The sequence below is a fragment of the Pongo abelii genome, chromosome 11, assembly GCF_028885655.2.
Source record: "Pongo abelii isolate AG06213 chromosome 11, NHGRI_mPonAbe1-v2.0_pri, whole genome shotgun sequence".
Taxonomy (NCBI): Eukaryota; Metazoa; Chordata; class Mammalia; order Primates; family Hominidae; genus Pongo; species Pongo abelii.
This window is the reverse complement of record NC_071996.2, coordinates 75177109-75189946: the sequence shown is the minus strand read 5'-3', so window position 1 is coordinate 75189946 and position 12838 is coordinate 75177109. Positions and strand designations below refer to the sequence as shown.

Below are 12838 nucleotides of genomic sequence, written 5' to 3'. Positions count from 1 at the left end.
TGGCAAAAAGGTTACGACAAATTAAATAATATTCTATTAGTATCTTATTAATCCTTATACCACACCACCTAAATATACTTTTAAATGCTATGTATATTTGAAACGTGTTATTTATGAAATCTATGGCACTGACTGATGTGCAGGTTGACTGAGTTTGTTGCTCACAGTAATTCCCCAGCCATCCTGAAAGCTGCTGGATTGAAATTTTACACAAAACATGACCCAGATCAGAGTTGGCTAACTGAAGAAGTTGGTTAAATGTAAAAGCATACAAATTGATATATGTATCTTAATATATGTACATAAATTTAATGAACTCTATTTTAATTATTTACCAGAAGAAATAGTGTTTTTTTCAGCATAGTCACCGTGCTTTAAAAAAGCTCATCACAAGCCAGGCACGGTGGCTTATGCCTATAATCCCAGTGCTTTGGGAGGCTTACACAGGAAGACTGCTTGAGCCCAGGAGTTGGAGACCAGCCTGGGCAACATAGCAAGATCCTGTCTCTACAAAAAATAAAAATATCAGCTAGACATGGTGGCACACACGTGTAGTCCTAACTACTTGGGAGACTGAGAGAGGAGGATCACTTGAAGCCCAGGGGTTCAAGGCTGTAGTGAATTAAGATTGTACCACTGCACTCCGGCCTGGCAACAAAGCAAGACATTGTCTCTATAAATACATAAAAATTTTAAAACTCATTATAACATTATTAATAAATAGAAATCTATGTCTAAGGCATCTTAGCTTTTTCGTGAACATTTATTGGCCCTGGGTTTGAACCTGTGTCTTCTCCGGCCTCCAATTTCAGTCACGTGCACAAGATTTCTGCATCATGCATGATTTCATGTTTTCGATATATTATTACCAGTAATTCTCCATTGTATTTCAGCTTCCTATAAGTCACTGGAACCTGAGATAAACCACATTTCTAGTTATCTTCTTCAAGTTAGGATTTTTCAGTAGTATTTCCATCCCACACCAAAGGCATTTCCTAAGATGCAGAACATCCTGAACCAGAAAATCTCATTCTGATAATGCTAAAGTCTTTGATGTTGACAATTTTAATGATTCTCTAAGATTTCTTATCTTCTATTTTCTCCAAGGTAGAACTAAAAACCTTTCACCTCCATATTCTCTCTAAATATTCCAGAATTTCTTGATCTATAGGCTAGATCAAGCTGGTCCAATCCATGGCCCACAGGCCGCATGTGGCCCAGGATGGCTTTGAATGAAGCTCAACACATTTGTAAACTTTCTTAAAACATTATGAGATTTTTTTGTGCAATCTTTTTTAAGCTCATCAGCTATCGTTAGTGTATTTTATGTGTGGCACAAGACAGCTGTTCTTCCACTGTGGCCCAGGGAAGCCATAAGATTGGACACTCCTGGGCTAGATCAAAATGTTACATTTCGTCATAAAAATATTGCATTGAGCCAGGTGCGGTGGCTCATGCCTGTAATCCCAGCACTTTGGGAGGCCACAGCAAGTGGATCACCTGAGGTCAGGAGTTCGAGATTAGCCTGGCCAGCGTGTTCAAACCCCATCTCTACTAAAAATACAAAAATTAGTCAGGCGCCTGTAATCCCAGCTATTCGGGAGGCTGAGGCAGGAGAACAGCTTGAACCCGGGAGGCGGAGGTTGCAGTGAGCCGAGATCATGCCATTGCACTCCAGCTTAGGTGACACAGAGCGAGACTCTGTCTCAAAAAAAAAAAAGAAAAACACTGCATTGATGTTGCCCTTTTTCCTCGCAATTGACATGGTTAAAAAAACAAAAAATACCATCTAGAAAGAATTTAGTCTTTTCAGATATTTTTTCCAATATAAATTCTTCAACATTTCCTATAAAATAGATGCCATCTAGTGGCCAGAACAAGAAACTAAAGTCACTAAATCAGGCATAAACAGCCACTAATTAGCCAAAGAAGGGGAACGATGGAACCTAGTGTTTTTCCAACCATGAAAAATGTGTGGATCCCTCCTTAATGCATTGAACACTCCAAGTAAGCAGACTAAGTGCTTCTGTGTCCATCAGGTAAGCTATATGCTTACCAAGTGTCACTTGTGCTTGTTCCCATAACTGTTTGTACAATTCTGTCATTATAATTACAAAATTTATTACATAAGCAAAGAATAAAAAAGGGAATGTTTCCTTGAAAACTAAGATGAATGTTTTAGAAAGACTCATGAAGGAAAGGCACATAAAACTTGCTGTCAAATCAGTCAGGAGGTATCTGTAAAGGACTGCATAAAAGTCCAAAAAGAGTATGCACTTGTTGGTTTAAAGAAACTAAAATGATGCATTGTCAGTACAGCTTTTGCAAAAAAGACAATGTGACACTCCAATCTGCAGACCCATATACGAAGAAAAAGCCTTGGCAGTACATCAAAAGTTTGGTGTATCAATGTCCATTCATGTGTTTTATGTTAAAATTAAACTTGTATGATATATAACTTATGATTCTCTACTTTAACCCAATTTTTTTCCTATTAATAGCCAGAGTCCTGATCACTCCAGGATACAAATCTCTTTCCCCATAGTTTGAGGGGATCATCTATCAAAATGGGTGAGACCCCAGGCAAAAAACCATAGTTTTTTTTCTATTTAAACAGCATGTGGTAAAGTTAAATTTCATTACAGTTAAGTATGGATATCTGTTCTTATCATCAAAAGAAATATTATATCAAGAAGACTACAGCTATTACCTTAATGTAGATAACTGCATCTGTCCCGTAACCCTCTAGGGAATACAGCTTCAGGTCTCCTTGGAAGTATTGTGCGTAAAGACGTGATATGGGCAATCCATAACCAAAACCAGCCTGTTTGATGAGAAAAACAAAATTCTATTCAGAGAGCCACACACTGAAATACTTTTCTAATTAAGATAGATGCCATAGAGTACCATGGGGCTATCAGAGCCTGCATCTGAGAGATGCATTATATTTAATATAATTAATATTTAAGCATTGATAATGATTAAGCTGAGGTTTACTTGAGTACTGTATCAGCTGACTTCCCTCTGGTCATTTAAAACTCTTTATTCTTTCTATAAAATGACTTGTGGTTGGTCTGGAAAAAGCATATTGCTTTTCCTTGCTGGCCTGCTGGGTCGTATTGTGTCTGGAATTGGTTCCTTCTGGTGGGTTCTTGGTCTGCGGACTTCTCCAGGAGAGTGGAGAAGAGCAGCATAAGCAGCTGGCAGAGGCAGGGAAAGACCAGCAGAAAGGAAAGCGAGAAAGAGACAGAAAGTCAGAGAGAGAGACAGAGGAAGAAAGAGACAAAGAGGGAGTCAGAGAGAAAGAAAGAGACAAAGTCAGACAGAGAGAGGAAGAGACAGAGACAAAGAGGAAGTCAGAGAGAGAAAGAGAGACACAGAAAGTCAGAGAGAGGAAGAGACAGACAAAGAGGGAGTCAGAAAGAGAGAGACAAAGAAGTCAAAGAGAAAGAGATACAAGTAGTAAAGAAAAAACAGTGTACCCTATTCCTTTAAAAGCCAGGGTAAATTTAAAACCTATAACTGATCATTGAAGGTCTTCTCTGTAACCCTATAACACTCCAATACCACCCTGTTGTCAGTGTAAACAAGGGCATAGCCCGAAAGCACTGAGGCCACTGACAACCCATAGCTTTCCTATCAAAAATCCTTAACCCAGCAGGTTTCCTAACAGGGGATCTAAATCTGAAGGTCCGACCAGACACAGGAGGAACTCCCTTCAGGACAGGACAATAGATGTTTCCTCCCAGGCGATTAAGGGAAAAAGACACAATGGGTATTCAGTAATTGATAAGGAAACTCTTGCAGAAGCAGAGTTAGGAAAATTGCCTAATAATTAGTCTGCTCAAACATGTGAGCTGTTTGCACTCAGCCAAACCTTAAAGTACTTACAGAATCAGGAAGGAGCCATCTATACCAATTTTAAGTTAATATGGACTGAACGAGGTCTTATTAATAGCAAAGAATTGAAATCCCAAACTTACAAGGTTTTCAACAAAAGTAAAGTTTGCTAAAAGTTAACAGTGTAACATATATTATCTTAACTTCTAATCTTATGGAAATCGGACCCTATCAGTGCCCCTCAAAGCTCAAGTCCATCAGGGCAGGGCCATACAACTAATACCCCTACTTATAGAGTTAGAAATGGCCACTGCTACAGGAACCGGAATACCAGTTTATCTAGTTCATTATCCTACTACCAAACACTCTCAAAGGATTTCTTAGACAGTTTGCAAGAAATAACAAAATCTATCCTTACTCTACAATCCCAAATAGACTCTTTGGCAGCAGTGACTCTCCAAAACCGCTGAGGCCTAGACCTCCTCACTGCTGAGAATGGAGGACTCTGCACCTTCTTAGGAGAAGAATGTTGTTTTTACACTAACCAGTCAGGGATAGTACGAGATGCCGCCCGGCGTTTACAGGAAAAGTCTTCTGAAATCAGACAACACCTTTCAAACTCTTATACCAACCTCTGGAGCTGGGCAACATGGCTTCTCCCCTTTCCAGGTCCTGTGACAGCCATCTTGCTATTACTCACCTTCGGGCCCTGTATTTTTAACCTCCTTGTCAAATTTGTTTCCTCTAGAATCAAGGCCATCAAGCTATATACATGGTCTTACAAATGGAACCCCAAATGAACTCAACTAACAACTTCTACCGAGGACCCCTGGACCGACCCGCTGGCCCTTTCACTGGCCTAAAGAGTTCCCCTCTGGAGGACACTACAACTGCAGGGCCCCTTCTTTGCCCGTATCCAGCAGGAAGTAGCTACAGCGGTCATTGCCCAATTCCCAACAACAGTTGGGGTATCCTGTTTAGAGGGGGGATTGAGAGGTGAAGCCAGCTGGGCTTCTGGGTCGGGTGGGGACTTGGAGAACTTTTCTGTCTAGCTAAAGGATCGTAAACACACCAATCAGCACTCTGTGTCTAGCTAAAGGTTTGTAAACGCACCAATCAGCACTCTTCATCTAGCTAATCGGCTGGGGACTTGGAGAACTTTTGCATCTAGCTAAAGGATTGTAAATGCACCAATCAGCACTCTGTGTCTAGCTAAAGGTTTGTAAACACACCAATCAGCACTCTGTAAAAACGGACCAATCAGCTCCCTGTAAAATGGACCAATCAGCACTCTGCAAAATGGACCAATCAGCTCTCTATAAAACAGACCAATCAGCAGGATGTGGGTGGGGCCAGATAAGGGAATAAAAGCAGGCCACCAGAGCCAGCAGCGGTAAGCTGCTCTGGTCCCCTTCCAGGCTGCGGAAGCTTTGTTCTTTTGCTCTTCACGATAAATCTTGCTGCTGCTCACTCTTTGGGTCCACACTACCTTTATGAGCTGTAACACTCACCGCAAGGTCTGCAGCTTCACTCATGAAGCCAGCGAGACCACGAACCCACCCAGAGGAACAAACAACTCTGGACGTGCCGCCTTTATGAACTGTAACACTCACCACGAAAGGTCTGCAGCTTCACTCCTGAAGCCAGCAAGACCATGAACCCACTGAGAGGAACAAACAACTCTGGACGCACTGCCTTTATGATCTGTAACACTCACCGTGAAAGTCTGCTGCTTCACTCCTGAAGCCAGCGAAACCATGAACCCACAGAGAGGAAGAAACTCCAGACACATCTGAACATCTGAAGGAACTCTGGACACACCATCTTTAAGAACTGGAACACTTCGAGGGTCCGCAGCTTCATTCTTGAAGTCAGCAAGACCAAAAACCCACCAATTCCAGACACAAAACTATTAGAATAAAGTCTTAGTAACTTCCTAGGAAGGGGTCTAAAATAGATCTATCTTGTACTATATCCCATCATGTTACAGCATAACTCTACTGGAAATGTCAGAGAAGTTTGCAAGCCCAGAAGAATAGAGTTCTTCTAGAATTACAGACAAAATTTTGGCAACATACTTTTTGTGGGGGAGTTAGAACATAAAGATAAGGACGGAGTCAATTCAAAAGTTGATCCTATTAAACCTGATAATAGGTGGAACTAAGATTAATAAAAACACCATCAAAGCAATTATAATTTAAGCCTTCAGGTTGGTGATTGAACAGATTAGAATTTGTCTTATTTTTCAGTCTAGAATATGAGATCATTCTAATGACAAATACTTGAGAAAAAAGTCAACACTAAAAAGTAATTCAGTGTTGACCAAACACTACTAAAACCAGTAATTTATTCCCCACATTAGAAATAATGTGGTTAACCATATTTCAAAATATGGTTAACAAGAACTCCAAATCTCTGTCTCGTGCCCATTTCAGTTGGAAAAAAAAAAGTATTCTGAAGGCTGTTTAAATTTAGAGTAAAGTGTGCATTTCTAAGAGCTTCTTTCTTCCTTGTGCAGTACCCTACATGACGGCTTAACTTATTTGGCAGCTAGAGCATGTGGAAGGCAATTCACAGAAACACACTTCATTATTTCTTGATAACATACCAGAGGCACCGCGCGGGAGGTCTCAACACGGGGTCTCGGTGCAGTTGAATACATGTAGTTGAAGAGTCTGTCAATTTTCCTCAAAGGAACGCCACCTCCTCGGTCACTCATCTAAGGTAAGAAAACAGCAAAATATCAACACATACTCATAGCATCACAGTTTAACTGCTGGTGGGAGAGCACTGCTTTTTTTTTTTTTTTTTGAGAGCACTGCTTTTTTTTTTTTTTTTTGAGACAGAGTCTCGCTTTGTTGCCCAGGCTGGAGTGCAGTGGTGCAATCTCAGCTCACTGCAACCTCTGCTTCCTGGGTTCATGCCATGCTCCTGCCTCAGCCTCCCAAGTAACTGGGACTACAGGCACCCACCACCATGCCCAGCTAATTTTTTTTAGTAGAGGCAGGGTTTCACCATGTTAGCCAGGATGGTCTCGTTCTCCCGACCTCATGATCTGCCCCCCTTGGCCTCCCAAAGTGCTGGGATTACAGGCATGAGCCACCACACCCAGCCTGAGTGCTGCTTTTGAAAATGAATACAACACAATCCAAGTTGCCAATACAAGCATTTCCCTCGCTGTTGAACCCAACCCAACTCCTCTAATATGTGAAACTCTAATACATAAACTCCATCATAATACTGCTGTGGCTTTGTATATTTCTGGGAGTCTCATTAACAGTGCATTACAGCACAGAACTGGGCACAAGTTAACCATCTTGTATGTAACTATAAATCTGTTATTCCTTTCTGGTGGGCAGCATGGTGACTAGAAGCAAATTAAACATGCACACCTGTAATCCCAGCACTTTGGAAGGCAGAGATGGGTGAATCACTTGAGGTCAGGAGTTCAAGACCAGTTTGGCTGACACAGCGAAACCCCATGTCTACTAAAAATATAACAATTAGCCAGGTGTGGTGGCACATGCCGGTAGTCCCAGCTACTTGGGAGGCTGAGGCAGAACAATTGCTTGAACCCCGGAGATGGAGGTCACAGTGAGCTGAGATCATACCACTGCACTCCAGCCTGGGTGACAGAGTAAGACTCCTTCTCAAAAAACAAAAAAAAAATTAAAAATGCATGTACTAGGCTGGGCATGGTGATTGACGCTTGTAATCTCAACACTTTGGGTGACTGAGACAAGAGAATCACTTGAAGCCAGGAGTTTGAGATCAGCCTGCACAACAGAGTAAGACCCCATCACTACAAAAAATTTTCTAAAATTAGCTGGGCATGGTGGCATACAATTGTGATCCCAGCTACTTGGGAGGCTGAGGAAGGAGTATCACTTGAGCCCAGGAGGTGGAGGCTATAGTGAGCTATGATTGCGCCACTGTACTCCAGCCTGGGTGACAGAGTGAGCCACTGTCTCTAAATTAAGAAAACAAAAACAAAAAAAGAAAAGCATATATTGGGTGGGTGTGGTGGTGGCTCACACATACAATCCCAACACTTTGGGAGGCCATAACAGGGGGATGGATCACTTGGGCCCAGCAGTTCCAGACCAGCCTGGGCAATATAGTGAGACTCCGTCTCTACAAAAAAAAAATAAATAAATAAAATTACCCAGATGTGGTAGTGCATGCCTGTAATCCCAACTACTTGGGAGGCTGAGGCAGGAGGATCACTTTGGCCCAGGAGTTTGAGGCTGCAGTGAGCTATGATCTCACCACTGTACTCCAACCTGGTCGACAGAATAAAACCCTACCTCTATTTAAAAAAAAAAAAAAAAATGCATGTACCTTTCACACAACAATGTCACTTCCAGAAATTTATCCTGAGAAAATAAGCAGAAAAGCATGCAAAGTATATATGAGAACATCCATCACAGCTCTATGCAGAATACCTAAAAGTAAATAACCTAAATAGGGGATTAGTTAAGTAAAAGAAAGTACATTCTAAAATAGAATATTGTTAACCATTAATTAGATATTATATAGAACTCTATATACTGGCATAAGAGATATTAAGCAGCAAAAAAAAAAACAAAAAACCAGTTACAAAGAAGCATTTATAATACTCTGCAAAAATTCTGTTATAAAAAGGTCTGAAATGATATCTAATTTTATTGTCTGTAGAATGAGTAATTTTCTCTTCTTGTCTGGGGTTTTCAGTTTCTGAATTTTCTTCACAATTACTTTAACAGGAAAAAAACAGTATAATTTTCATTTTCAAGGACAAAAAGACAGAACCGCTACTTTGTGTTTGCATCTACAAGCAATTTTATAGCCTAGAACCCCAGAAAAATTTCTAATATGTTCTTAAGGCATGTAGGTCTTTACATTTTTATATCATTTTTCAACTCAAACGGTATGGCAAATCAAATTTAGTAATTTATTTACATATAATTTTTCTTTTCGTTCAAAGTTAACATGGACTTATTTTCCTAGCTAGTATCCAGCTTATATTCTAATCTACTACAGCCATTTTCCTTTGTCACAGAATCTGAATTGATTTTACTGCCTATAACAATATAGTTGTCATATACAAACAAATCTGCTTTTAATTTATGTATATATAGATTAAAATAGTACTGAATAATATGTATTAAAAGTCAATAGGCTGAATGGCTTATAGTTGAGTTTTTATATATTTAAAAATTTTTACAGTATATATATATTACCTTTATAATGGTAATTATGTAGATATTTTGATTTTTGTAACTAAAAAAATCTGCCTTGAAATACCATTGAAAGATGTGCCTCTAACACATCTAAAATTAAGTAATTACACTATCAATAATAAAGTATACAAGGACTTTATTAGGAACTTGTGGCTGGGTGTGGTGGCTTACACCTATAAACCCAGCACTTTGGGAGGCTAAGGCGGGCGAATCACTTGAGGTCAGCAGTTCGAGACCAGCCTGGCCAACATGGCAAAACACTGTCTCTACTAAAAATACAAAAATTAGCCAGGCGTCATGGTGCACGCCTGTAATCTCAGCTATTCGGGAGGCTGAGGCACAAGAATCTCTTAGAATCCAGGAGGAGGTTGCAGTGAGCCAAGGTTGCGCCACTGCACTCTAGCCTGGGTGACAGAGCGAGACTCTGCTCAGTTAAAAAACAAAAAAACAAAACAAACTTTTATGTAGCATTATGCTTGAAATTACTCTTGGCCCTGTAAAGTAATTTATTTTAGTAAGATGAATAAAGAGCTCTGGGTATTTTGAGAAATCCATCAATTTATTAATTATTCATCCTTTAATTCAATGCTCTGCTGCACATTTGCTAATAACATGAATAAGAAGTATGTATATTCTATAAATACATGAAGGGAGTAAAGAACATATTAGAATAGACACTAAGATAAAAAGGTAGACTTGAGTAAATATTTCCTGGTCTTCCTTAACCTTTTGGCCAGGGAGACTGTAACAATAACCTAGCAAGTACAAAATAAGAAGTCATTTCCAGCCTCAGGCTGCATGGGAAAATAAGAGGGGCTAAGCAGACAGGACAGAGAGGATGTGAGAAGCATCATCTTGCTAGAGGTAAAGGGCAAACTAAGCCACAGGAATAGAGTTAGAAACTACAGTCAAAGTAGTACTTTGCTTTGCAGCCAACAATACAATAAACTGGAGCCAGTGGATTTTAAAGTAGGCAATAGAGTTTCCAAAAGAGCAGTAATAGATTATTGGAGGATCCAAGTTCTTCAGGAAAAGGGAGGGAGGGAATAATGGAGAGACAGATATTTAGTCTGTATATATTCAAGGCAAGAAGAATGGTACCCTTGATGACAAATGTATTGAAAGAGAGATGTGAAAACTAACACGCAACCTTATTAAGATAATGAGATAAGTAATGTCAACAGGAAGGCCAAGGAAGAGAAGTTTGCCAATTATTTTTAAAGTTTTCTCTTCAGTGCACAAAAGCACCACTTGTCAATGTCATCTAACCAAGAGCTGCCATCCCTAACTTCCTGTTCCTGATAACACTAGGCTCCCTAGGTTAATTCATGTGAACTCTAGGCCCAGATGAAATGAACCACTACTGACTACATGACAGCTCTAAAGCCAGGACATTCCCTGTATTCACCCAGAGCTCCTAAAGTTTCTTAGCCAACAGCGTTTTCACTGTTAAGTTTGTAAAATCATCAACAGTAAATGAACCAAGACATTTAAGTTGTAATTTAAATGACATGTAGGCCAGGCGCTGTGGCTCACACCTGTAACCAGCACTTTGTGAGGCTGAGGTGGTCAGATCACTTGAGGTCAGGAGTTCCAAGACCAGCCTGGCCAACATGGTGAAACTCCGTCTCTACTAAAAATACAAAAATTAGTCAGGTATGCTGGCGCGCGCCTGTAATCCCCGCTACTCGGGAGGCTGAGACAGAAGAGTTGCTTGAACCCGGGAAAGAGAGGTCGCGGTGAGCCGAGATTCTGCCACTGCATTCCAGCCTGGGTGACAGAATAACACTGCGTCTATTAAAAAAAAAAAAAAAGGCATGTGGCTATAACACATAGGTTATTTATAGATTATATACTAAACATATAATTGAAAGAGCAGCTAGGGCTGTAAGACACAAACAACAACTTTTGTATAGGATTTTTAGCAGGAGGATAAAAGGTAAAAAACATCAATAATTTGAACAAGCTAAAAAAAATGGGGAAGAAAAAAAACCAAGCCTTGATTCTGAAAGTCTAGGGTAAGTAATGGGGATCAAAGCTCAACTGAAGAAAAAGCAAGAATTCAACATGTAAAGAGAGGCTCAAGAGGAGATGCCTTCATGTGACCTTGGATGTGAGGAGCAGAAACAACAGATGAAGGCAGAGCCTAATACAGACAGGACTTCTAGAACAGTCTTTTTGAGACCTTTACAAGCCTATTTTATTTTAAACAGCTTTATTCAAATATAATTAACATAGCAGGCTTCTAGAACACTCTTTTTTGAGATCTTTACAGGCCTATTTTATTTTAAACAGCTTTATTCAGATATAATTTACATATCAGGCTGGACACAGTGGCTCATGCCCGTAATCCCAGCACTTTGGTAGGCAGAGGCAGACGGATTACTTGAGATCAGCAGCTCGAGACCAGCCTGGCCAACAAGGCGAAACCCCATCTCTACTAAAAATACAAGAATTAGCCGGGTGTGGTAACAGGCACCTGTAGTCCCAGCTACTAGGTAGACTGAGGCAGGAGAATCGCTTGAACCTGGGAGGCGGAGCTTGCAGCGAGCTGAGATCATGCCACCGCACTCCAGCCTGGGCAACAGAGGGAGACTCCATCTCAAAAAAGATAAAAATAATTTATATACCATATAATTAATGCACTTAAAGTATATAATTGAATGGTTTTTAATACAGTCATAGATATGTGCAACCATTACCACAGTCAATTTTAGAATTTTTCATCACCTCCAAAAGAAACCCTAGCTCCTTTAGTGGTCATATCCCTAGGCAACCACTAATCTACTTTCTGTCCCTATATATTTGCCTATTCTGGACATTTCATGTAAATAAAATCATATAATATGTGGCCTTTTGTGATTGGCTTCTTTCACTTAGCATAATGTCTTCAATGTTATAACAACCAGTTTGTAACATATATCAGTATTTCATTCCTTTTGTGGCCAAATAATATTCCACTCTATGGACATACCACATTTTGTTTATCCATTCATTAGCTGATAGCTATTTGGGTTGTTTCTACCTGTACACTATTGTGAATAGTGCCACTATGAGTATTTGTGTGTAAGTTTTTGCCTAAATATTCTCAATCCTTTAAGGTATAGACATAGGAGTGGGATTGCTGGGTCATTATGAATTTTTCTTTATATCATAAAGACAGATTCCCTAGGCGAAGCCTATCCACCAGCACAGAAATAATCTCTTCTGCGAGTCTAAGAACTCAGTAAACCTTGATCTATGCAATGACAGATAATAGCAATAGAAAGCAGCTGCAGATCAAAATGCTAAATAAAGCACTTCTAATAGAAGCAGAAAAAGGTACAAGAAAGAACATGCTGCAGCACAACTTAAGCCCCAAACCAGAAGACCAATGGGTCTTTTCTTGACTGTAAACCTTAACGGACAAGTAGCTGACACATAACTAACCAAAAAATAGCATTTGAGCTAAAAAAAAAAAAAAAAAAAAAAAAAAGTGATACATTCATAGTTTTTACAGCAAACAGATGGCATTGCCATTTATTGACTTATTTGTGCCTAGCTCTTTAAAATGAACAAACGAGAGAGAAACAAAAGGAAACTCAGGAAATGGACAATGCAGGGTGCAGAGGCAAATTAATTTAAAAAAACACAATAATATCCTTAGAGCAATAAAATAAAACTAGAGCAGAATTCTAAAAACGGATTAATTTTAAAAATAAGGGTTCTTGGAAATTTGTAAGATAATGGAAATAAAAGTTCAATAGAAGGGCTGGGAATCTGAAGTCAAGGAAATC

The 12838-nt window shown here is 39.7% G+C and overlaps 1 protein-coding gene across 14 annotated transcripts in view; it reads right to left on the bottom strand.

Moving 5' to 3' along the window:
• PDK1 (pyruvate dehydrogenase kinase 1) overlaps positions 1 to 12838 on the bottom strand; it is a 111105-nt gene that overhangs the window by 75012 nt on the left and 23255 nt on the right. For all 14 annotated transcript variants that reach the window (XR_008521480.2, XR_008521487.2, XR_010135885.1 and 11 more), the window contains 2 exons: positions 6449 to 6559; positions 2711 to 2824 (listed from right to left, as the gene is read on the bottom strand). Coding sequence is in view for 2 of the 14 variants with exons in the window: in XM_009237830.4 (XP_009236105.2) it covers positions 2711 to 2824; positions 6449 to 6559 (225 nt within the window). In the remaining 12 variants the exon portion in view is untranslated. The remainder of the gene's footprint in view (positions 1 to 2710; positions 2825 to 6448; positions 6560 to 12838) is intronic.